Below are 24,094 nucleotides of genomic sequence, written 5' to 3'. Positions count from 1 at the left end.
CTACTGTGCCGTCATGTACGGCTCGATCACGGATGGCGCCGTTCTCTTGGATGGTCGCTCGCTTTAAAAAGCGGACAAGAGGAAGGCCTTTCTGGCTAAGTTGAAAGGAGGAGTTATCTGTCAGAAACCTCTTCATAGTTTCACGTCTTCTTCAACACAGCATGATTTTCAGTCTATAAATCATCGTTCCATTAAAGTAAAACAGCCAAAAAAGCAAGGGTGCGCTTTAGTGGCTACCTTGTGATTGACAGGTTGTTATCACGGTGAGCTGTCACTAGAGATGGAATCAAAGCAAAGCACATCCATCCCTAGCTCCTCCCCCTCGTCCAAATATAGTCACCGAAACTAAAAAGAAAAGTGACCGCCAAAACGGTAGCTAGGTCCACTTCTTTTTATATACAGTCTGTTCTTCCAAAGCACCCGGTTGAAGGTAAATCACTAAAGTCATAAGCTTATTTAAAATGTACATACATCTATAAAGCACTGCTGAAAATATAAGAGCACTGTCAGAGGAACCGAGGTACACAACATCCAGTCATCGGCAAAAAGCCAAATGTCAACAACGAAGTCTATTAACTCTGAACTGAATCAATGTTAAATCATATTAGAGAAGCTTTGAATCATTGAACACATCAACGTTGAATAAAAACTACTGATGGCCTGGCCTACTATGCGTTTAATCGTTGAACCTCTGGTTATAACTTTCAGTGATGCTTTGCTTCTACTTGACCAAAGCAGACACTGACCAGCGTCTCCATCAGCACCTCCACCATCATGCCTCAGAGCACACAGGCTCCTCTACTAACCATTCATCTGTGTCTTAGCGTCGATGGGACACACAGAGGAGCTGCAAACAAAAGGAAGAAACGACAACGGCCCTCCTGTAGACCACATGAGCTGCCTTTGCAATTGAAACGCACTTCAACAGCTCTGCATATTAACGGAGAACCCTCGGAGGTGAAAAGCTTCAGCACCGGAGCTGCAATTGTTTGCTGGGAATCCCCACAGTTCTGGGCGGGTCTGACCGACTCCAGTGTGAGGCAAACGTTGCATCAGTGCACCTCTTAAGTTTTGTAACCTGGTCCGTGCGATCATGTGACCGTCACAAATAGTTAACGGATAAAAGCACTATGTACACGTGTAGGGATTATTAAAAATAATGCAGATTCACTTGTAGATGCTTTAGAAACAGGTGGTCTTAAAAATCTTCATTTGACTTTGTATTTTGAAAGCAAAATCTAATTGTTTGCTGGATATTCAACCTTTGTTTCCTTATAATGCATTTAATACCAGACGTCTTTCTTCACAGGGCTTCGACAAAGGCCATAAAGTCGTCCATGACTGTGAGATATGAGTTTACTGATGGTGTAAATGCCTCCACGGCATTGTGGAAGTTGGTTTATGGCTTTTTGCTGGTGACAAGACACCGACACAAAACCATACAGCTACAAGAAATACGAAGTTAAAAGGACCACAACATTCTCCTGCTGTGCAAAACATGACTCCACATTGTGGTTGAAGATGATTAATATTAGGTTTTCGTGTCCGTCCCTCAGAATCAAAGAGCGAGTCACAGACAAACAAAGGCTCACACAGAGAAACACACAGATGTTTTATTTAGCTCCCACCTCTTCTTGACCGTAAAAGCTCACTTTCTTGCTCTTACTCTGGTTCTGTCTCTGTCTTTGTACAGAAAAGGCCATTCACGCTCTGTCGGGTCGTCAAAAGCTATCCGGGGAAATGAATAAAGGCATTACACAACCTATGAGTACACAAAGACAGCCGTGTTTCTGCTCCTTTACGAGCAGCAGTCTTTGTAGCAGTAGTCCAGCGTACGGTATGGTCACACAGCCATGAACGTGATGGTTTCATCACTATTGTGAAGAACTTGCTGTAACATACTATGCTGCATGGTACTTCGGCATAAACAATATTCATCCGTGATGAGTTCCTCCTCTTCTTCTTTTCCACAGCAGCTAAGCTAACAGCAGATAACTGAGGCCGCTGCTAAGAGATGTGACATCTGTAGCGCATCTTCAATGAATCCTTTCACTCTGAGAAAATCATCACCAGGAAATGATAACCTTCTTAATTACCAAGTTATCCGAGGACTACAATTCCAGTGTCGATGCACTCGAGCAAACAAAGAGGTTTCTTGAAATAAATCGACTAAACTCTGTTCGACGCGTCAACTATAGCAGGCCTTTTATGTTGATATGAGGTATAAGATCTGCTGTCAGGGGAAACGGCATATCAAGCCACCAGTCACCATTTCTGCATGACTCACAGTAAAAGGAAAACTCGTTTCGCTGACAGGACAGTTCTTCACGACAAAAGGTTGCAAGCTGGTCTCGTTCCACCTTGAAAGTCAACCTACTTTCTACCTGCTGCTCGCTAATCTGCGTGTTCAGACGTAGTCGTGTATCGCCAACGCACAACGCAAGTCACTCAACAGTTCATTAGCAGACATCACAGAACCCACTCCACAGCTGCATTTACATCTGAGGTGATGCATAGAATACAGGATGTAAGCGACGACATGTTAATCATTGTTCATTCCGGCTTCTCTAATGCACTTTGACCTGGTGACACGGCGATCTTAGGAATCTTCCAACGCCTCACAAGGGAGCGATTTAAAAAAAAAAAAAGAAGAAGAAGAAATGGAACATGTGAATAAGCTCAACTCTCACGAGAACGGGAATCAAGAGCATACCTCTGGAAAAATGACACGTCTGTGACACCTGACAGCGGTGTGTTGGGCGAACGGACCCTGAAGGCAATGTCATTTCATAAGGAGCGCTGGAGTCCCCCATTGTTCTGGGGGACGGGCACAAACGCTATCAGAGAGACGGGTCATCTGTCAGATGGAATACATGAGGGAAATTGTCTTTGAGAGAGGACACAGTTAGCGCAGCAGCACGACAGCCACGCTTGCAGGCTCACCATCTAATCCGGTATCGGTGGTCGGCTGGCGCGCCGCCAACCTCGCAGGACACCACAGATATCATAGCTTCTACAATTCTAATGGTTATGAAACCGTGATAGGGCAATGTGGTTATGGCAGAATCAGTGGACACGCCCACAGGGGTTCAGAGGCGAGAACACTGCTTTTATTTTCAGGATTTTAAACCCTAATTCTATTTTTGGGTTAGCGTTAGGCTGGTCTAATGCAGTAAATGGCTCTCTTGCCAGTTATTTCTTGCCCTCATTAAAAGTTAAAAGCTAATTTGACACCATCCGTTGCTTCTAAAGGTTTGTTGTATCGTTTACATCAACATTAAAATATGGATTCACCACATAATGCGTTGTTCATCCACATTAATATTGCACGGGGGAATGAAACATTCAGCCTCCATTTACGCAAACGTGTTTCGGGGCTTCAGAACAAAAGTGATGCGATCGGCCTCTCGTCCCAAAGCTGCAGTGCCATGATTCTGTGCTGGGATGCAGTTTTTACAACATGACTGCACGCGCATCTTGTCCTGTAGTGTGTTTTCATGCACTACACACATGGAACTTTTACCAAAGGCTGTAAGCAAAATAAAAAAAAGTATCCCATCCCTAAATAAAAGCTTTCAAATACTGTAAATTGTCTGTCAAACAGGTGCAAATAAGATTATTCAGGACATTAAGAGCGATGTCAATCAAGTGTGATCTGCACACACCCACACAGTCCAGAGAAGAAGAAGCACGGAGGCTGGAACAAACCAAGAGCAGTTTCTTTTATAGCTTCAAAGTGAGGTGATACACATTGAATTCACTCCAGCCCTCACTACTGCTTCGTGAGATCTGATCGTTGTTGTACCAAAACATTTAAAAGATATTTAACTTATGCATACACACAGAAATGGTCTCCTGGTTTAGAGGAATACAACACACGAGACTAACTACATGACTGACGGGCCACTGTGTCTGTAGCTCACTGACAGACTGTCTCGCCGACAGGTCCAGATATTTAGCGTGCAACATATATTAAGCTATTTTGTTGAGTTGCCTCCTGATGCAGTGCATGTCTAGGGCTTTTATTTTGAAAGGTCAGAACGGTAGGAGAGAAGCTGTTCTGCACTGCTGTTGAGGGATTGGATCTCAATGCATCCTCATCGAAACAAACTCAAAACCAGGAAACAATGTCTGCGATCTTCTAAATCACCGTCTCTGATCTCTTCACAGATCCTGTTTGTGCCCACTGTTGTGTGTGTGTGTGGGACGCTGATCAGCCTGCATGCGCTTTTGTCAACAACATGGGAGAAGAGGGTTTAGGTCAAGTGGCAACACAAGTAACCACATAACAGTAATGCCACTAAATAACGCCATTTCCTGCTGAATGCTCATACCCGGGGTGGCTAACTTGTGTAACTGTTGGACAAACATGTCTTTTTTTCAGCATGATTCATTCTTGACGCATGAAGCTGACATATCTCAGAATTGTAGTTTTTAAACGATCTAAATGAATCCTGCAAAGTGGGCTTGCCAATTGTAATCACCACAATATGTTAAATGTGCCGGTGACTGAACAGAGGCACAATCGGCAGAACATAAAAACACGCCGTTGAGTCCACAGCAACATGGCGCAACAATCACATGCAAATATCTGACGTTAGCAGTCGTTACAATGCTATTACCGGAGTGTAATAAACTAAAAACACACACTGGGAAATGAGTATCTTTCAAAGGAATGAAGCTCAGTTGTTCAGAGTTCACTGGGTTGCTACGACTGAATTTCTACAGAAACAACGGGGAAAATATCCGCCTGGAGCAACATCAATACGCTAAATTGCTTCTCACGAGTGAAATCTTTCCTAAAATCAAATAATACAGCCTTTCACATCGTACCAAGAATATCTACACCTAAAGAACCAGTCTGATCTCATCTCCTTGGTGTGTATTCTCGGCATAAACATGCATCGGTCCTGCTGTCGGCATGCAGAGCACAGCTCTGACTCGAGTTTCAAGTTAATAGTTCAAGACACGTCGAATGACACGTACTAGAATAACAAGAGTTCACCTCACACTGCCACAGGTACTCTTACCTTCACCCTCCACTTGATGAGTCAAACTACGTGGTGGAATGTAACACAGTACATTTACTTCAGTACAATTTTGCAAAACTTTTTATTTCTACTCTAATATTGTATTTTGTTTCAGCTTTAGTCATTTGTTACTTTACAACTTTTAAACTGGGGATGAATGATTTAAAAAAAAGAAAAAATCCAATTATGATAATTTTGACTGATATTGCTGTGCGTAGCGTGTCACCATGCCCCTACGGTGCATCATAGCTGAGCGCATCTTATAAAACAGTGTAACTCATTGTAAAATGACACAATACCCACTGCTGCTTCCTAAATAAAGTTAATTTCGAGGCTCTTAACTTTGTGTTAAAATTTAACTCCCATTATCTTGTGCCCACAAATTGTGCTGCATTGAAGTGACGTTTAAAATGATCATGTGGCCCAATAACTCACTGCTCGATGGCGCACGGTAGCTGGACAAACAAAATTAAAATAACTAAAAATAAAAAAATAACAAAAATAAAAAGAGAGCATAAATTCTGATAACTATTCAGACTAAAGTCACATTAGCTCAGAATAAGGAGCCCATGTGGGACGGACCAAAGCCTGAAACACACAGCTCTATATGAAAGTTCATGAAACTGATTCAAGAAGTGCCAGATTGAAAATGACAGGTATGTTACATCCAAGAGTCGAAATGTAACTTAAGCCTCCATTTGCATGACATGGCCGTATGGTGTCTCATTTCCTAAAACTGTCAATCAGAGAATGTCACACTTGTTACTCAACGCAAGACCAGGTGTTCCATAGGCTGCACTCGTTGCATTGTTAATCAGCATGCCTTGTTGTGCCCCGTGTTCACCACTTAGCAATTTGTAAGCATTTTGCTCGCAGCTCTGTGCAACCAAACACCTCCGACTGCCTGAATCCCTTCAAGAGATTCAACCAGCCAGCGGAGAGGAACCAACAAACAAGCACTCAGGATATCCTGCTGGTTTTCTATCATGCGTGTCAGTTGTGTGTGTTTTGTTGTAGTGTCTCTGTAAAATTATTACCAAAACCATATATGTGGAAGGAGACATGTTCAAATGTCTTGTTTTGTTTTCCCCAAAGTCCAAAACCAAAAAGGTAATTCATTCACTGTCATTGATGACAAAGAAGAGCAGCACGTCCTCACATTTAAGGAGCTGGAACTAGCAAAGGCTGAACAGTGCACCCATAGTACAAATGTTATCATATCTAACTGTAATAAATAGGAATAGTCTAAACTGTGCACTTCAGGATGAGGGCGTTTTCATGACTCCACCGTTAAAGCAGCAAGTTATGTTGACCATATGGAAACGCTCCATTGAAAGTGGAGCAACAAGCAGCTGTGCTGCTCATGATTCAAAACAAAGATACGCATTTCATTCATTTTCCTTCAACTATCTCGTCATCATTCAGTCATATGCCCTATAGCCCCGTCTCAGACTCATTTTAAAATGTTTACATTTTGGGTCACACTGTATTCATTATGTAGACATGTTTTACAGCTACCATCTTTGTTTGGGTTAGAAACCAATATTTGAAGCGAACAGAAATGTTTTTAACCAAATTTCTTGGCTTTTGGGATATTGTCAGGTTTTTTTTCCTCTCAGTGAAACAGATGCTTGTCTCCGATACTCAAAAGGTAAACACAAGAATCAAACTGGAGGAGCAACTTAACCGGTTTGAGAACAATCTTGTGCGTGCATCAGGATATTAACACCGAGTCCTGCATGCAAAACACATATTTGCATGAAAGGCAGCACGTGGAACAATGGCTGTCTGTGTGTGTACATACACATCATTAACAGTCTTACCTGTGTAACCTGCGATCCAGCCCCATGAAGACACCATGGCCAGCAACCATTTGAACATGATTCCTTCGATGTGCCAGAAAGCAGTGCTGTCCCATATTCTGAGCGGCTGCAGGAGCACCAGGTACAAACAGTAGGACGGGATGGCCACACAGTTGTTGAAAAGCATTAACACAAAACGGATCACACACTTGAGCAGAACCCAGCCCAGTGTGCCGGACCCGTCCAAGAGCTGTGCCATCCTGACACACACCGTCTGGAACAAGACACACAGCGAACTGTTAGCATCTCGGTCGGGGATTGTTTGACAGAAGACAGGTCATGTGCGTGTGTGTACTCGTTATTCTTACTGTAAACAAACTAGAGTTCTTGGAGCAGGATACAAATCCGCAAATAATCCCAACGTTACACCCTGGACACCCAAGGATCGAGTCTTTAGGCTATTTCACGGAATTTCAAAATGTGACACGCGTGGACGCTGTCTTCGGATTTATTTGTTTATTTTATTCTGAAATGTGCCTATTTTATTTTTCGTGACTTGCCTGCTGTAGCTAGTCCTTAAGTAATGAATGCACAGACAGGACCATAAAAGGACCAGTCGCACGTGACGTGGGGGATCACTTCATGACTTGCTAGCTAGCAGCTGAGTTAGCATAACGGGAACAGATGTTAGGAGATATGTTCGGGTGTGACAACCCGTGGACTGCAACACCATGGCGAAAACACACCGACACAAATAACAGATACAGCTAACAAACTGAAGTATTCGGGTATTTCAGGAGACAACACCAAACGTGAACGAGGATGTCTGGGGGAGCTGCTGCGAAGCGACTCATCCAGACTATAGTCAGACCCTGTAATTCAAAAATCTGGTGGCTCATACTCACCCAATTAATGTAATTGAAGCACCCAAGGACGGCCAGAGATGTATCTAATGGTTGAAAATGAGATAAAACCTGTCACGTGTAGCTAACCGTTAACGGTTACGTTAGCATCATGTGCTAGTCGACATGGTCAGTGTCTCTCATGGGTGTAACTGTCTGATAACGTTGCAACGAGCTGCAGTAGCGCCCATCTAGCTCACGTAATCCAGGGCTGCTCGGTAATAGTGAACCGGGCACCGTTAGCTCGCTAGCTAGCTAGCAAGCAGCTCCACTTGAGCGTCGCTGGCTCCATCTCAGTCGGAGACACCGGGATAATTCCACTGATGCACCATCATCATCGTCTTCGTCAATTTCAGCTAGCTACTGGGCTCCCATCCGCGAGTGTGGACGAGAGGCGGTTCGGGCCGGGCCTGGAATCACCGCAGCTGGTTATAAGGACGCAAACCGTAACCGACATAGGAACATCAAGTGCAAAGAACAGCGATGTTTTAGTTTATAGGCTGGCATAGGACCCGTTATCTTCCTCCAGACCTCGAGTCACACAGCGCCAATGTACACAAAAGATCAGAAGAGCCCCAACGGAAGTGAGTCCTCTTTACCTTCAAAATAAAAGCGTCAAATGTAGGAAGGTGTCGCGATAGGAATTTATTCAGGAAATACTGAATACATAATAACGACATATAATATGACCCGTATGTGTATGACAATGCAAGACCTTCATCACTTAATAAGGAACTTAAATAGTGAATTCCATAAAACACAATTGTATTTCCTTGGTTTTAATGTGGTATGGAAATGTGCATTCTATGTTCAGCAAAACGTTTTATTTTGAAAACAAGGTACGTAAATTTTATTTTAATTCTTTCTCACTTGACGCTCGTGTCCGTTCACCTGACGCCAGCTTGTAGCGGTTAAGTGCGCAGACTGATGTCAAGTGCTGATGGTTTCAGTATCCATGAACATGAACACTTTCCTAATCCAGTGACTGTATCCTATGACTTCATTGTAAATCATCCGGACTCATTACCGACAGAGTTTTTTTCAAGTTACGTCACGTCAGTGTGCATGCGCGAGTTCACCGTTCAAATGAATTTACTTACATTTTAACCGGAAAACGCGTGGGATATTGGAGTTCGCATACATTTTGTGTTATGTTATATGTTGGAATTGAAGCTAGTTTGGAATTTAAGAGTAATGTCGGCGGATATATGAAAAGCTTAAGGTCATAATTCTACAGGGTGATATTAAATGTTACACTGTAGGAACAAACACGTGCAACTATCTAATCAAAAAGTCTAAACGCTGATGTATTAAAGTTGTTATTCAGACATGTCTGAAATTGACATTCGAGATGTTAGTGCTCTTTAGACAGTGATGTCCATTTAATGACCATGTTCTGCCCCCTGATGGCTCTTTATGGTGTTACACTTCATGGAGTATAGATGACACGTTAAATCCTTTGGGTGTACCATCAATCTGCATTACCGAGCGTCCTTTACACCTGGTCAACATTACCTCGGAAGGATTACACACAATATGCCGCGTTAAAATTAAATATGGTCTTTTAATCACTGAAAAAGTATGTACATATTCAGTCGCTACAAAACAGGTCAACAACACCATAGCTAAAACAGTTTCTAACGCTGACGCGCTGAGAGGACGTTCGCTAGAAGCGAGCGTATGCACTCCTCTGTGGAGCCGGCTGAGTTCCACTCTGCTGCAGCTGATGGCGGAGCTGCTGGGAGTATGGGTCCTCCAGGGATTTGACCGACACCGTCGTCTTGGGCCCGGTCTTCCACTCGATGCCGCTCTCGTCCACCACGGAGGCCTCCACGGAGACGGTGTGAGTGCCCAAGATGGAGAAGTTCAGCAAGAACTGGGTGCTGAAGTAGTCGTTGTGGGGTTCTACCTGCTGCTCGATCTCATTGGTTTTAGTGTCGAGTGGAACCTGAAAGGGAAAAGACGAATATGGGAGTCGGTCTTATTATCATTGGAGCAGCAAGACGGCAACAAATGCGAGTGCAAACATCAGAGCAGTGTGATCTGTGGATAAATACAGCATTCAGCTGTGTTTACACTGTTTGTACGGATTAAGAGCACCCTATCTGAGCATTAACCAGAGAGGAAGGCAAACACTAGCTACCTTGTAGTCAGGTCCTGTCTTGCTCTGGAGGACTGAAGTGACATTGAGACAGACGGACTGGATTTTCCTGAAGAGTCCTGGCGTTGAACCGTGCTGCACCACCCCCTCCACCTTCAGAGTCAGCTGCTGGCTGCTCTGCACTAGGATCGGTTCACTCGGCGTTCGTGGGGAAGGAGAGAGGGCAAGCTGGACATGTTTTGTAAAAGGAAGTACATCAGTCAGCTTTAAGAAAGCTAAACAGAGACCGTTGTATGAAGCTGCAACTGTACAGTGTGTCCAAAAACGTTATCCGTTATGAGGGTGTGGCTTTTCCCATTCTTCCTTTTGTAATTAGTGTTGCCCCGAGGATATGTAAATGCAATAAAACTACACAAAGAGTAAGTGAACTACATTTAGTAGGGGTGTAACGATACGCGTATTCGTATTGAACCGTTCGGTACGAGGCTCACGGTTCAGTACGCATGACGAACCGAATACGCTTTTTTTAGTTTTTAAAAAAAACCTTTATTTAACCAGGTAGTCCCATTGAGATTAAAAATCTCTTTTGCAAGATGTAAGTAACAATACAAGATGTAAGTAACAATACTACAGAACATTAAGGAGCAGTTTTTGTTTTTTATGCTTATGTGTTGCTGAGAAGACACCCCAGAAGATGAGTCACTCAGGTATAGTTCCATCATTGTTCAAAGTCAAAGAATAACTTCATGATGTTAGTTGTAATGAATAAATATATTTTAAAATCAAGTACGTTTCTCTGGCATTTATAGTTTTCTACTGTACCGAAACGTACCGAACCGTGGCTCCACTGTATCGTACCGAACCAAACCGTGAATTTTGTGAACCGTTACACCCCTAGCATTTAGTTATCTCCTCAGGAGATAAATCATACATTAGTAATAGAAAGTAGTACAGGGAGCTCTCTATTGTCTCTTAAGTTTTACAATCTGTTTGGCATCTATTGTCGTAAATTGGGACGTTCAATTTTTGTGCTTTTCTAATTAAAGTTTGTTACTGTACCTTAATGCTCGTTGACTGGAGCTTTTGGAAGAAATACCTCTGGAAAGACAGCGGGACCTTGAGCAAAGCTATGACGGCATCACAGAGACAACCTGTATGCTGCAGAACAACAACAACAACAAGTTATGGACATTATCAGAGCAGAGCGTTTGTCTGTCATCTGCACTTCTAGACACCTTTCAGCTAAATTGTCAGCATAAGTAATGTGATCACAAGGGATTCACCAGGTGTGAAACAGGAGGGTGTTTTTGGGTGAGGCCCTCCACTTCCTCCAACACACGACTGAAGACGGACATCATCCGGCGCTCATAGTCACTCTCGGTCTGGACCGAGCCCAGGTTGCCGTACTCCTGAAAGCTAGATTACAGAAAGAGAGAGACGATCTGTTACAGACACGTCTGCCCGGAGGAAGCCTGCATGTTATGGCAAAGCACTGTCAATAGAAAACAGTCACGTAACATAAAATTAAATAAAGTGCATTTACTTTCATTTCGTTGTCGTCTACAGCAAATGTGCAGCTTACAGAAAAACCTACATCATGCTGTAGTTGTTAACACAGGATGGCATTTCTCTCAAAATGAAACATTTAAAAGGTTTAATATGCAGGCGAGCAGGAAGAGAGGGAGAACAGAGAAATAAAACATTATTTTGGTCTCATCCGAGGTCTTCGAACACCTCTGCTTTGTAGCTTACAGATGCTAAAGGTGGCCTTGTGTCTCAACATTTCAGTTGAAAATGTCCACCATGAATAATTGTTCCAGCTTTGTGGACTACAGCAGCCCTCACCTTGCAGCCTGTGGGTCCAGTATCAGCGCTTCTATGACATGGGAGACCAGCAAACAGCTCTGTTGTTGCCTGAGCAGCAGACAGTTAAAGACAACTACAGCGGAGTAACCAGGGTAGTCAAAACAGAGAACCGTGTGATGTGACTGAGGCACGTTTGAGGATACAGCTCCACATTGCAGAGGGTGGCATAATCGGCGTCAAACGACGACTGGTGGAGATCAGCGTAGCGAGCTGCGAGACTTCTGAACTCATCCATGCACACCTTCATCTGGGGGAAGAAGAAAGGCAGAGGCTTGATGATTAACTACATTTGGACACCCGGGCTATTAATCATCTCATCTCCTCGAATTAAGTTTAGGTCCTGGTTAATAATACGTGTCAAAAGCTTCCCCTAAATGTTGAGAAATTGATGCCATCTAGTATGTGGTGTGCATCAGTGTTTTACCTGCATGGCGATGCGGCCGCACCGCTGCAGGTCATTGCCTGAGGTGAGGGCGATGGTGGTGGCGATGGCGGGAGGAGGGCTGGTCTTCAAGCTGTTGCAGGTACAAATGAGCTGCGACAGGGCTTGCAGGGTGTCGATGCGCAGCTTGATGAACTCGCACTGGAATGTGAGCGGGCTCAGAGGAGTGCTGGCGGCCTGGAGGGAGGGATTAATCAGATCACAGCACATAAACTCTACAGCTGACCGGCGTCACGTCAAGTCGACCTAACGAGATACAATCAGGTGTTAGGTGACTTAATCCTTTAACAAGTTGAGATGCTGTGAAATAAGCTTCATTACAAGACTCTCCAGACTGAGTATCAGCAGCTTTTAATCTCCTCCATTAGTGAAGCAGAAGGAGGGATTGTATTCATGGTTTTTGACACGCAGAGGCCTGAAAGTTAACCGACCGTGAGGGAAGCGATGCCCTTCTGGTAGGAGCGCAGGGCCTCGGCGATGGCGGTCATGGCGCCGCTGTAGTCTCCGTCCTCCACGTGACTGAGGCACTGCTCCGCCTGGGAGAACTCCTTCAAGCTGTTCAGCCAGAAGTAGAAGTGCTCCGACGCCACGCGGGTCCGCAGACTCTGGTACAGCTCGCTGGAGAACTCGTGGCACCCCTGCAGATCAACGGTAATACTCCATTATGTTTCAGGCGCAGGTATTTGGCGGCGCTATCTCTGTGGCTTCTAACAAATGGACGCTTCTGCCTACTTTTTACAGTGTAGGTCTGGTTAAGCACGAGCAGGAGAGATTACCATGCGTGAGGCCTGTCGAGCGATGCGGTACACCGTCCAGCCGTTGGCCACGTTCTCCAGCTGCTGCTTGATGACGGTCTTCACTTCGGCCGACAGAGACGACTGGCTGGCAACAAAAATCACTGTTGCCAAGGAAACCTGCAGCAATCGCCGTGGGAAGGATGAGCGTTGAAATCCCAAAGAGACATACAAGTATAAATACGAGAGCATGTCAGCTATTTAAACAGAGTTGTGGGTTAGCAGTAAAAAAACAAGTTATAGTTCGAATTGTAAACAGGTTTGCACATGCAGAACATAGATACATGCTGCTATGAGTCCCTTAACTCTTTAATCTACTGACGTCTGACTCGGGCACAATCTCTCACCAGAAGCTCTTGCTGCTTGTCAGTGGAGGAGTGGCTGGCCACTCTGTAGAGGTCCACCAGATCTCCCAGCATGCCGTCGCCCAGCACCGGCAGGTGGGTGGCGATGGCGGCCAGAGCGTGGCACATGAGAACGCGAGAGGAGTCGCAGGACAAGTGGAGCTGGCCGAGCAGGAAGTCCACCGCCGATTGGCTGAGATGCTGGCGACTTTTCAGCAGTTTGACCAACGAGGTGAGGGCTGTCTAGGGTTGGAAAAAGGGGAAGTAGAAGAATGGGTGTGACTAGCTCATGATGTAGAGACGGGATGGATGACGGTCAACACAATCATTTACATTTCCAGGAGGTGGATGACTGAGTTTAGGTAACGTGTGCTGGTCTAATGGCTGTCACCGTTAATGAGCAAGGCTCCAAAAATCATTTTGCAGTCATTTTTCTATCAGATGTTAGAGATGAACACCGCATGCATCTTTGCTTTTGTATCAAATAACACAAATGTAAACGGAGTCAAAAATCAAAATACGACATCAGAAATGTCTCAGACGGCAACGTTTTACATTCCTATGTTAACATGAATTAATCAAGAACATCTGGCATGGCACCTTCCCTCTACACTGAACATCTACAGCTAGATATCATTTGAAATGTAAAAGTATTATCAGTAAGATACTACCGGTAGTTGTCCTTCACATTTTTTCTACAAAAGGTCATTTAAATTTACCAAAAGAGGCTAAACTGTTTAAATGCTCTACCAACACAAGTAGTCACACAACAACTATATTTGCAAAAATTTGGATTGAAATCAGAAACTTTCTGATCAAAGAATAAGTAAACTAAATGATTCGGCATTTGATGCAGCTTTACAGGAGGTGCCAGCCTTCTGTACTCTGTGATACAAACATACCAAATGTACCCATCCCTAGTCATCCAATCAAAGCCCTTTGGCTCGGAAGTGGTCTTACTTTGAGCGTGGCCTGTGCGCTGGGACTGCTGTCCTGACTGCAAAGCATCAGAAGGGACTCCACTCCCAGAACCGTGTCCTGCTCCAGCTGCACTATATCTGAGGAGGAGGAACACAGCAACACTTTCAGCCTTAAGAGCAAACATCAGCAGGTTAGATGTGAGGTCAAGCTGTTGATTAGAAGAATAGCTAATTACCTAAATATCTATTTGCTGTAACTCACCTTTTTCTGGACAGGAAATGGCGATGTTTGAGAGCACTATGACCCCATGAGCAGCCACTGCCAGGTTGCTATGATAACAGCATTCCTGTGCCAGTTTAACCAGGTCAGTGAGCCGGGGGGGAACCGAAGAGCCACCTGAGAGGAATGTTTGAGAGGAGCGGCCATCAGTCTAGAGCTGATCCCTTCTTCACAACAGAATCAGCAGCAAAAATACATGTTTTACATAAGGAATGCTTTTGTCTTTGTATTTAAAAGTGAACACAACCTGTCAAGCTATCAAAGTACTGCTTGATTGCTATTGTTCCAGAGAGGGTGGAGAGGACGGACAACATCCCCAGCTTCAAGCTACTGTAAGGGCTGGACAAGGCACATTCACACAGGGTCTGCGGAGATGAAACACAGTGGATTACCTGCAGAGTTTAAACCTCCATCAAGACAACACTGCAGAGTCAGACTCTGAATCTCTACCTGGGTGTTTTCTCTGATCCAGAGGTGAGGGGCCTTTTTAGCCAAAAGCTTCAGGTCATTGATTGCGAGTCTCTTCACGGCTTTTCTCGGGTCGCCTTTCAGGTATTGAAGGAGGAGCTGCAACTGTATATTAATATTAGATTAAATGTAAAGTGGGCTACAGTGATCAGACCAATACAAACATTTAGGATCCCTCGTGTGGCTCAATTGTGTACTGCACATATAAAAGACTACGATGTCTCCTGACATCCATCTGATTAACAGCCAAACATCAAAGGTATACATTTCTATGTGTGAACGTCACACTACAGCACCTAACCTATAACAATGAGGCACAGCTCTGTCATGGTTTTACCTGCTTTGGGATGTCGATGAGGGAGGAGGCAGCCAGCTGGGTGAAGGTGTGCAGGGTGACGATGACCATGGGGGTGGAGGGGTACGAGTTCACCAGGTGCTGCAGGAGCTCTCTGCTGCTGGAGGCCAAGCTGGCGTCGTGATGCATGTGCTGCAGCATGGGGATCAACTTCAGCTTCAGATCCACTGGAGTGTCCAACCCTGAGGTTGAGAAATGAGTGCAAGAGGACGGTCAATACAGAGAGGACATAACGAGTCTACAAACACCTGCTGGACATCCATGAGGAATTTGTGGATTACATAAAATATGTATTCACAGAATATCCCCTAATGACCTTTTAAGTATTGAATCGATTTTTACCTTGAATCATTTCACTGACTTTGTTGCAAATTCCCGCTGCAAAGTCTCTGAAAAAAGAAAAACACACCAAATGTATCGTATACAAAACATCATCCCATGTATATGCACAACAGCTCAGGTGAGGCAACACTTTCCCTCACTTTGACTGTGCAGAGAAGCTTGCAGCAGCAAATATGGCCGCCTCTACTTCCACATTGTCATGGGAGTCCAGACTTTGGCGAATACTGTGGTGGGCGTTCTTCCTGTCTGGGATGATAGAGGCCAAACTCCCAAGCATCCTGAATCGAAACAAAAAGGTGTCATTCATCCTCTCTGGTTCTGTAGAGCAGTACAACGTTACCAGATGTTGGTGCGTTACGCGATTATTACCTCAGAGTGATGGCTCTGGCCACAGGGTCGTTGCTGTGGATGACTGAAAACACCCTTTTGACAAATTCGTCGACGTTGAGGATCTTTTCCAGATGTTTCTCGCTTTGTTGAGTTACTTTCAGCACACAGAGGCGCAGAAAATTGTTCCTGAAATCAGAGCGACAAGTTTTTATAAACAGAGAGATCTGTGCCACAATTAAACCAGTTTAACTAACGACACGCCATACACACGTTAATAAGTGTACTTTCAGGATGTGGTTAGCGGTGCAGTTTAATTGTTTTGTATATTATTGAGAGGTGAGTGTAATATTTAGATTTATTGCTGTTTTAATCTTGTCATAGACTGCTGTACTTTTGACCTGGTGTACGTAACAAACTGACAACTGTACATATGGCAGTTTGGAGATAAGTTATAATCAGAATTGGAAAGCAGTCACATTTTGTCAATGAGCTATTTGTCTTAATACCACGTGAAGCATCCATACCCGAGTCTGAAGAGGTCTGCTAGCTTCAGAAAAGCAGAGTTGATGAGGATGGGAAACGGGTACTTCTGGAAGAGTTTTGGGAAGAGCACCACAGCCTCACACTGCTCCCCCAGCTTACTCGACCGCAGCCCTGGGATTGAAGCAATGCCACAGGTCACAACAAAGGCAGGGAGGTCTCATATAGACGGTAACATTGAGCAAAAACCAACACATGGAGAGAATACACAGGATCAGACTACAACCGATGCTAACGTGTTAGCAAGCTAGCTTACGCACCTTTGTCCAGCTCCATGAGAGCGGAATTTGCGTCAAGTTCTTGTTCGCCATAACAAGCCTCTGATAAGAAAGACCGTGCAGTTGATAGCGACATTATTGGGTAGTTGTGTTTATCAGCAGAAACAAAAAACAGTCTTGACAGCACCCATGAGCCGTTAGCATTTCATGTATACAGGCGGCGAACTAGACACACTCAAACCGGATGTTATAGCAACAACATTTCTGGTCTAGTTTTGGTTTTCACAATAAAGAGCTCGTAACTCATTACATTTTGAAGCCAACTTTCTTAGTGTCTAAAATTACTTTGAATAAATACAGTATTTAAGTACTGCTTGCAATAATGCAACAATGATCCAGTATTAATAATGCTGCACTAGAACTGTAATATAATACATTTTAAAAAGGAAGAAAAATACGATATTATACAATTATATATTGACAGAAAATGTAGGCAATAAATTAAAATCAGTGATGTTACGAGAAGTGCCGACGCTTCGAAGCGTGTGTCGAGGCTTGCTTCATTTAGGGGAGGAGTTGGGGTACAATAACAACACCTCATCCATGCTAAGGAATTACCGTGCCTTGCATGAGAATAAGGAGGAAATTGGAGCTTCACACAAATTTACACACAGAATACATTCAAAAAATATTTTATTATGCATGTGTGATAATTTATGTACAGAAATTATTTGGTCATACATTTTTGTAATTCATAGTCATTCCCAACAGCCATAACAGACACAAAAATTCAATGCATCACATTATGTGGTTCAGATACAGCTGCCTGTGATTATACACTTGGCCAGTAGGTGGTTTCGTGTGCACATGAAGCTTCGAGAAATGAACCCTTTCTCGAACCAATTGGCTGAAGTGGTTCGATGCCTCATGAGGCTTCATCTCGCCATCACTAATTAAAACACTGATCCGTTGGTAGTTATTCTGGTGAACTTTACAGAACCCCGTCAGGAAGGAAGTGGATGTGACGCTCGTGAGGACGCGGCTCTTTCGACCAATGGGAGCTCGTATCGCTGTTTAGCGGGGGATTCAGTCCTGTTCAGACGATCTGTTCGCGGGAAAGAAGAGCAATCAGCTCACGGAAAAAGACCTCCAGCTAATCTGACAAACGTCTCCGTGTTATTGAATATTATTTCAGATCGTCCTCCACTGGAGTGTAGGGCACAGGGATGCTTTTCCGCTCAATAATCAACAGAGGAGCTGGCAGACGAAGGTTTAATGGTGAGATAATCAGTGTGTTTGCGGATATTTGGGGAGCTTTTCGGGTGTTGCCCTGTAGTTTATAGCGCTATCTAAACTTATGCTAGGTTAACATCAAGGGTAATGTAAGTGTACCTCAATGTGTCATGTTAATTGTGGTAAAACCCACCGTAGTTTAGTTGGATCTTTGGTCGCGTGCTGTTTCTGTTCCCATAGCAGTCTAACTATAAGTATAATAAATGAGCTCAAACTGATGTTAGTTTAAGAGCGAACATTAAACGTGACGTTGCATTAAAAAGCCGCTTCTCCAATGTGTCAATATCACCATATTAATAATTACATTTTTACAATAGCGACCACAACATGTAACATGTAAGAGGCCCAATCATATGATAAAAAGAAACGGACGCTCTACTGTTACGCATTATAACTCCTAACTTCTGCAAAAAGCCCTTCAGTGACTACTTTTTTCAGATATACATTCTCATCTGTTTGTAAAAACAACAATTTGGATAACAGAATGTGGTAAAACCATTTGAACACGACGATAAAATGCCAATAAACATTGATTAATGATCATATTGAGTTACTGCCATTAATTACAGATTTTTAAAACTGAGAAGTAAATGTCAAATCATAGCCTGTAAAATGGTAAGTAACTGCAGCCATTAGATAGGTGAAGTATCAGTATTGCTAGTAGTTTTAGTGCAGTGTCTGACTCCATGTACTTTCTTCTCTGATCTCCTCAGCCCTCCCCGTGGACCCCCGGCCCAGGTACCCTCTGAGCTCTTTGCTGGGAGGCTTCGAGTGCGTCCGGCACGATGAACACATCTCCCATGGAAACCTGGGCGACCCTGTGCCGCCGTTTGGATTGGCTTTCTCCTCTGGTAACCCACCCAAACAATTCCACATAATCCTCAGAATACACACAACAGAGCGAGGAGCTGTTGCCGTTCATCCGTCTAACGGGGTGTGTCTCTCCTCAGCGGGGCACATGCAGAACGTCCTCGCAGCGGCGAATGAAGAAGGCATCGTTAGGATCTACAACACAGAGAGCCGGGGAAAGCCACTCCTTAAAGGTATGTGTGACGACTCAGTTTAACTCACAGCAGTTCTGTTATTAGGAAATATGGGACTAATGGTGTGTGAATGTCTGCAGAATGGCTGGCTCATGAGAATGCTGTCTTTGACATAGCCTGGGTACCGGGGGAGCCTCACTTGGTAAGTTCAAATCTAATGCGTGCAATATTATTCGTCATCTATGAGTCAGAATGTCAGTAACATCTTTTAAATGCATTGGCCATCAATACAGCTTTACACAGATATTGTTAACGCATTCATTGATAATTGTCTGGTTTTATTTTGTTCATGACTTTTTGTATTTCCTCATTATCTCCTCCTGTTTGTATTGCAGCATTTAAAGCAACTTAGAAACTCCCTTTTCTAACAAATGCAGCCTTGTTTAAAATACATGTTCTTGGTCATTCTTAGGTGACTGCTGCTGGTGATCAGATGGCCCGGCTGTGGGACGTGAACTCAGGGGAGCTGTTGGGCAGCTTCAAGGGTCACCTCTGTAGCCTCAAGTCTGTTGCATTCACACCCTGGGAGAAAGGTACACTATAAAGTCACCAAATACCGTTTCTGGGGTATATTTCGTTCCCTGTTTTCTCTCAAAAGACGCCATAAAACACTGTGTTGGTGGTTGTGGCTTTGACAACCTGTTATTTATTGAAATGTTGATAAACACTCTCACCTATTGTTGTCATATACGTAATTGCTAAGATGAATAATTGGATTTAAAAATCAAGAAAATACACTGTATTTACATGGGACATTTTTCATTGAAATATGATATATTTTGCATGAATGATGCTTTGTCTTCTATTAAACAGCTGTGTTCTGTACTGGGGGCAGAGATGGAAATATTATGGTCTGGGACACCAGGTGCAGCAAAAAAGGTATCGATTAGACATTTAAATTACACCGGTTTTGTTTTTGTATTGTGTTGATATTTAGTGTTTTGTCAGACCCAATCTTAATTTCTAAACTGTTATAAGGCCTCATGGGGAAAATGCATAAAGATTAGTCCGGGTATCTCATGCGTTTGTGTCCTCTCAGATGGTTTCTACAGGCAGGTGAAACAGATCAGTGGCGCTCATAACAAAGCGGAGACCAACGCTCCCGCCAAAACAAAGAAGAGGCGGAGCAGCACACGTGGCATGGCTCCCAGTGTGGTGAGTTTCTTCCACAACGTTCGTGAAGTGAGCGGTTGGGCTGCTCAAAAGGAAGTCTGATCGCTGAGTGACTCGTCTCTCTTGCAGGATACCCAGCAGAGTGTCACGGTGGTGTTGTTTCGGGATCAGCACACCCTCATCTCTTCTGGGGCTGTTGATGGGTAAGAATCAAACAGTTTCTTGTTTCTAACATGCAGCAAGCCAGTATAAAATGACAAATAGAAGTACATGGTTCAAATATATTTTCTGTTTCATCTGAACCAGAGTGATCAAGATGTGGGATCTGAGGAAGAACTACACCGCACTCCGTCAGGATCCTGTTCCCCTGCAGACGTACCCGTACCCGGGTTCTTGCATGCGCATGCGACTGGGTTAGTTTTGTACAAAAACTGCCTTTTGTCCTGTTTACCTGAAATATGCAAATGACCATAAATAGCTGATTGTATGTTTTGCATGTGTTGCAGGTTATTCTGGACTCGTTCTGGACTCCACGAGGTCCAACGTCATAAGTAACTGTACCGATGATAGTATCTACATGTTCAACGTCAGCGGAATGAAAACGACTCCAGGTGATCAAGGACTCCAGATATTGTGTATCTGATCCAAAATGGACATTTTACAGTTAATCCCTAATTCAATTAATTGCATATCACTAGATGGGGCTGCAAGCGAATGTCCTTTGTTCTAATCGTCATGGGGAGCAGAGGGGAAAGCAAGAGGACACTGTTTGTAGAGACGCAGGGATTTTGTGTGCTTCCACAAACATTCTAATATCTTAAAGTCAGAGCTTTAAATATCTGAAGTCCTGAGTCTGAATGTAACTTTTATCAAGTGATTCTCATGTTGCTGTTTTGTTTCCCTCCACAGTGGCTGTTTTCAGTGGCCACCAGAACTCCTCATATTATGTAAAGTCCACTATTAGCCCAGATGACCAGTTCTTGGCCAGTGGTTCAAGTGACAATAACGCATACGTCTGGAAGGTACTGTCTCTGTTTTCTGTTGCCATGTTAAAATGTTGTAGCATTTGTAATGTTTTAGGGTGATTGTGATGGTGTATTTTAGCAACTTGCGTCTAATTTTACATTTCAGATCTCTGATCCTAAACAACCTCCCATGATGCTCCAAGGCCATAGCGAGGAAGTGACATCTGTCGCTTGGTGCCCGACCGATTTTACGAAGGTAAGCCAACAAAACTATTATGTTTCTGTTTTTTCCAAGGAATCAGAGTATGATCCCGAGGTTTTTGTGTTTCCCTGCTGTGGTGCTGAGCTGTTTCAATAGGCTGGGAAGATGGATGAAACCTCCTTTTAATCCCGACTGCTCTGTTTGCAGATTGCTTCCTGTTCTGATGACCACACTGTACGGATCTGGAGGCTTCACCGGGAGATGGATGGAGCACCATCTTCAGTGGGAGAGGCCAACCTCGTGGGTTGGGCACGTCCTAAAGCTCCCTCAAGTAAACATTACTACTATCATGAACCACCTTCTAACAATATATACAATGTCTTTTGATGGCTGTTGTATGCTTTTGTTTCCTTACTTTATCATAAATCACGGCTGTCCTGCTCATGAATGCAAAATGTATCATTCAAAGTATTCACGGTGAACTAACAAGGACTTCTGCTTTTGTGAAGGGCCTTCAATCAGAGCTGAAACAACTCCTGCCAAGAACCGGAGGACGGAGAGTCTTGGAGGCTTGGCGTCCCCCCAGCTGGCTGCCTGTGCTCCCAGTGGCGCTGCCTTGCCTCTGCCCTCCAGCACCACCTCACCCATCCCTTCACAGGGTGCTACGGGTGCTGCTGCTGTTCGCCAGAGAACGCCATCTTCTATCAAACAGTGGTTATCCCCGAGCTGTGGGTCTCCGGGTCAGCTCAGCCCTCTGGCCCGCAGGGTGCTGAGCCCGTGTCCCCAGAGCCCGGCGAGCAGCACCACCTCTCCCACAGAACGACGGGCCAAGCGCAGGCTGGAGACGGGTGACGGAGCATCTGCCGGCTGTGAGGGCGCAGAACAGTGCGACTGTGTTACTGAACTCTACCCTGCGGCCAAGAGAAGCCGGGCCCTGTCTGGGATCTGCTGCCCTGCTCAAGAGAGCCGGCTACAAACGGACTGTCGCACAGAGGACAACGAGCATGTCTCACCGAGACAGAGGGGCAAGGAGAACTGCTCTCCCAGAGAAAAGGACTGGTTGTCAGAGATGGGCCAAAAGATGAGGAAAGGTCAAGGAAGCCCCGGTACTCCCAGAAGCCCCAGTACTCCCAGAAGCCCCAGCGCCTCTAAGAAACAAGAAGGCAAGACACCAGTTTCACCGGTAAGCACAAAAATCTCTGCTTCAGAAGTTAACCAGCTTTTACCTTTACTCAGTAGTTTGTGTTAGTCTATCATGTGGAGCACCTTGTCAGGATAGAAATGTCTTTGACACAGCTGTTGGATTATGGAAGACTGGAATAATGAAGTTATTTTAGGATAAGCACTATCTGACTAGCTGCATGTTAGCTTAACTTGGCCTGAAGGCTGTAAGAAGGGAAAACTGATAAACCGTAAAAATCTGTCAACCAGCACAGAATGATTGTTTTGTAATTGAGGCCTGACCCATCGTTTCTAATGCTTACGTGCATGGGGATGCTTTATAGCTATGAATATTAATATTGCAGGTCACCATTTTTTTGTGTCTTGTTTTTCAGACCATCCGCTCACCACAAACCATGAAGAAAATCTCCGTGTATTTCACAAGAAGGGCTCTGGAGTGACGCACAGTGAGATGCTTTGTGCTTCTGTTTGAAAAGATAGATTCTTTTTTTATTTTGAGTGTTTTTAACCTGAACTGACAGACAATAAGCCTCTAAGAAGACTAATGTAAATCCAGATTACATGAGCCTGGGCTGCATAGTTTGACAAAACAGTCATTCTAAATAATTGATGCTGCAGTTTTCAAATCCCAAGAGGCTGTTTTTTTTATTTGAATTGGGAAATGGGTTTTGCAGTTGCCAGCTGCGCAATTTTCTTGTGCAATCTCTGGTTGACAAAAATGTTGTATGTTTTGGTGAGTAAATCATTCATTTTACTCAAAACCGACAACTTCAAGATATACATTAGTGTTTAATACAAGAACACAGTTAATGAAGTTGTTCAACCAGGTATTAATGCTCAAGTGCAGAGGAAAATGTTTGTCTGCAAATACGAACATTTTAAATTCTTCTTATCTTAAAAAATACGATTTATTTGATCCACATCTTTGAGTAGTTTTATGAACGTCACAAAGTGTATTTATTGCATGTATGGGTTTAATTGTTTTTTCTTTCAATCTTACCCATATCAAATTCTGCAAAATGTTATTTCTTGAACTAATGCTTAAGTTGTTTATATGTACAAAATAACAAATGATCGTTGCTTGGTTCTTTTGTATTTCATTGATGCAAATTTGCTGTGGTCAGATTTTATTAAATTCAAAAGATGTTTCAATGCATATGGCATTGCTTGCATTTTATCAGTGTGATTCATGTGTTTGTGTGATAAGGAGTGCTTGGTGAGACTCAAGTGACTAATGTCATGACTAATAATTAACTGCAGTAGTTACAAATCCTTCGCATGTTGCTCAGTTTTTATTTGAATAAATTTAGGTGTATAGTTAGAACGTAGAGGTGTAAGTAATAAAGGAAACGGGAAAGTCTGCAAATGGAACGTCTTCCTTGCTTTTTATAGCCGTCTAAGCTTCTCACTGTTTGAGCCACTAATGTACTTTAAGGTATATTCTTCTATTCTGTTTATTAAAGTTATAAAGTAGGATTTTATAATCTCCTTTGCCACGATTTTTTTTAAATTTTGGTTAGATGAAACATGGATGATTGCTTTCCCTGATTAAAATGCACAAA

The 24,094-nt window shown here is 43.7% G+C and overlaps 3 protein-coding genes across 4 annotated transcripts in view; 1 reads left to right on the top strand and 2 right to left on the bottom strand.

Annotated features, from left to right (window-relative positions):
* lpgat1 (lysophosphatidylglycerol acyltransferase 1) overlaps nt 1–8,209 on the bottom strand; it is a 29,441-nt gene extending 21,232 nt beyond the window's left edge. The window contains exons 1-2 of the mRNA XM_079290448.1: nt 7,738–8,209; nt 6,854–7,106 (exon numbers count right to left, since the gene is read on the bottom strand). Coding sequence (XP_079146574.1) covers nt 6,854–7,091 — 238 coding nt within the window. The 5' untranslated portion in view covers nt 7,092–7,106; nt 7,738–8,209. The remainder of the gene's footprint in view (nt 1–6,853; nt 7,107–7,737) is intronic.
* A 1,069-nt stretch (nt 8,210–9,278) lies between these two features.
* On the bottom strand, nt 9,279–16,953 carry ints7 (integrator complex subunit 7). 2 transcript variants are annotated; one of them, XM_079290816.1, is made up of 20 exons: nt 16,777–16,953; nt 16,501–16,630; nt 16,016–16,162; nt 15,787–15,924; nt 15,647–15,693; nt 15,287–15,486; nt 14,932–15,054; nt 14,729–14,846; nt 14,464–14,598; nt 14,242–14,339; nt 13,285–13,524; nt 12,920–13,057; nt 12,575–12,781; nt 12,126–12,320; nt 11,845–11,948; nt 11,681–11,749; nt 11,119–11,251; nt 10,895–10,993; nt 9,878–10,063; nt 9,279–9,682 (listed from the first exon to the last, which is right to left on the bottom strand). In XM_079290816.1, exons 1-20 carry the CDS (start codon nt 16,868–16,870, stop codon nt 9,401–9,403), a joined length of 2,883 nt encoding a protein of 960 aa, XP_079146942.1. In that variant the 5' UTR covers nt 16,871–16,953; the 3' UTR covers nt 9,279–9,400. The 2 variants fall into 2 exon arrangements, with proteins under 2 accessions (XP_079146942.1, XP_079146943.1); XM_079290817.1 differs by lacking the exons at nt 9,279–9,682; nt 9,878–10,063 and having other exon boundaries at nt 10,894–10,986.
* Nucleotides 16,954–17,870: 917 nt separating this feature from the next.
* On the top strand, nt 17,871–23,647 carry dtl (denticleless E3 ubiquitin protein ligase homolog). The gene is made up of 15 exons (XM_079291408.1): nt 17,871–18,012; nt 18,741–18,878; nt 18,978–19,070; nt 19,151–19,212; nt 19,483–19,603; nt 19,884–19,949; nt 20,110–20,225; nt 20,313–20,386; nt 20,490–20,596; nt 20,690–20,794; nt 21,093–21,205; nt 21,315–21,404; nt 21,558–21,681; nt 21,860–22,533; nt 22,907–23,647. The coding sequence occupies exons 1-15, from the start codon at nt 17,961–17,963 to the stop codon at nt 22,970–22,972; spliced, it is 2,001 nt and encodes a 666-aa protein (XP_079147534.1). The 5' UTR covers nt 17,871–17,960; the 3' UTR covers nt 22,973–23,647.
* Nucleotides 23,648–24,094: the final 447 nt, after the last annotated feature.

Source organism: Melanostigma gelatinosum (genome assembly GCF_949748355.1).
Source record: "Melanostigma gelatinosum genome assembly, chromosome: 19".
NCBI classification, from domain to species: Eukaryota; Metazoa; Chordata; class Actinopteri; order Perciformes; family Zoarcidae; genus Melanostigma; species Melanostigma gelatinosum.
This window is presented reverse-complemented; position numbering and strand designations above follow the sequence as displayed.

Excerpts from the sequence above, each read along its gene's own strand:
- dtl (XM_079291408.1), top strand. The coding sequence starts at position 17,961 with ATGCTTTTCCGCTCAATAATCAACAGAGGAGCTGGCAGACGAAGGTTT. Across the intron at positions 20,597-20,689 it reads TTGCATGCGCATGCGACTGG|GTTATTCTGGACTCGTTCTG; the intron begins GTTAGTTTTGTA and ends CATGTGTTGCAG. Across the intron at positions 22,534-22,906 it reads GCAAGACACCAGTTTCACCG|ACCATCCGCTCACCACAAAC; the intron begins GTAAGCACAAAA and ends CTTGTTTTTCAG.
- ints7 (XM_079290816.1), bottom strand. The coding sequence starts at position 16,870 with ATGTCGCTATCAACTGCACGGTCTTTCTTATCAGAGGCTTGTTATGGC. Across the intron at positions 11,750-11,844 it reads ACCCTCTGCAATGTGGAGCT|GCAACAACAGAGCTGTTTGC; the intron begins GTATCCTCAAAC and ends TCTGCTGCTCAG. Across the intron at positions 10,994-11,118 it reads ACCCTCCTGTTTCACACCTG|CATACAGGTTGTCTCTGTGA; the intron begins GTGAATCCCTTG and ends GTTGTTCTGCAG.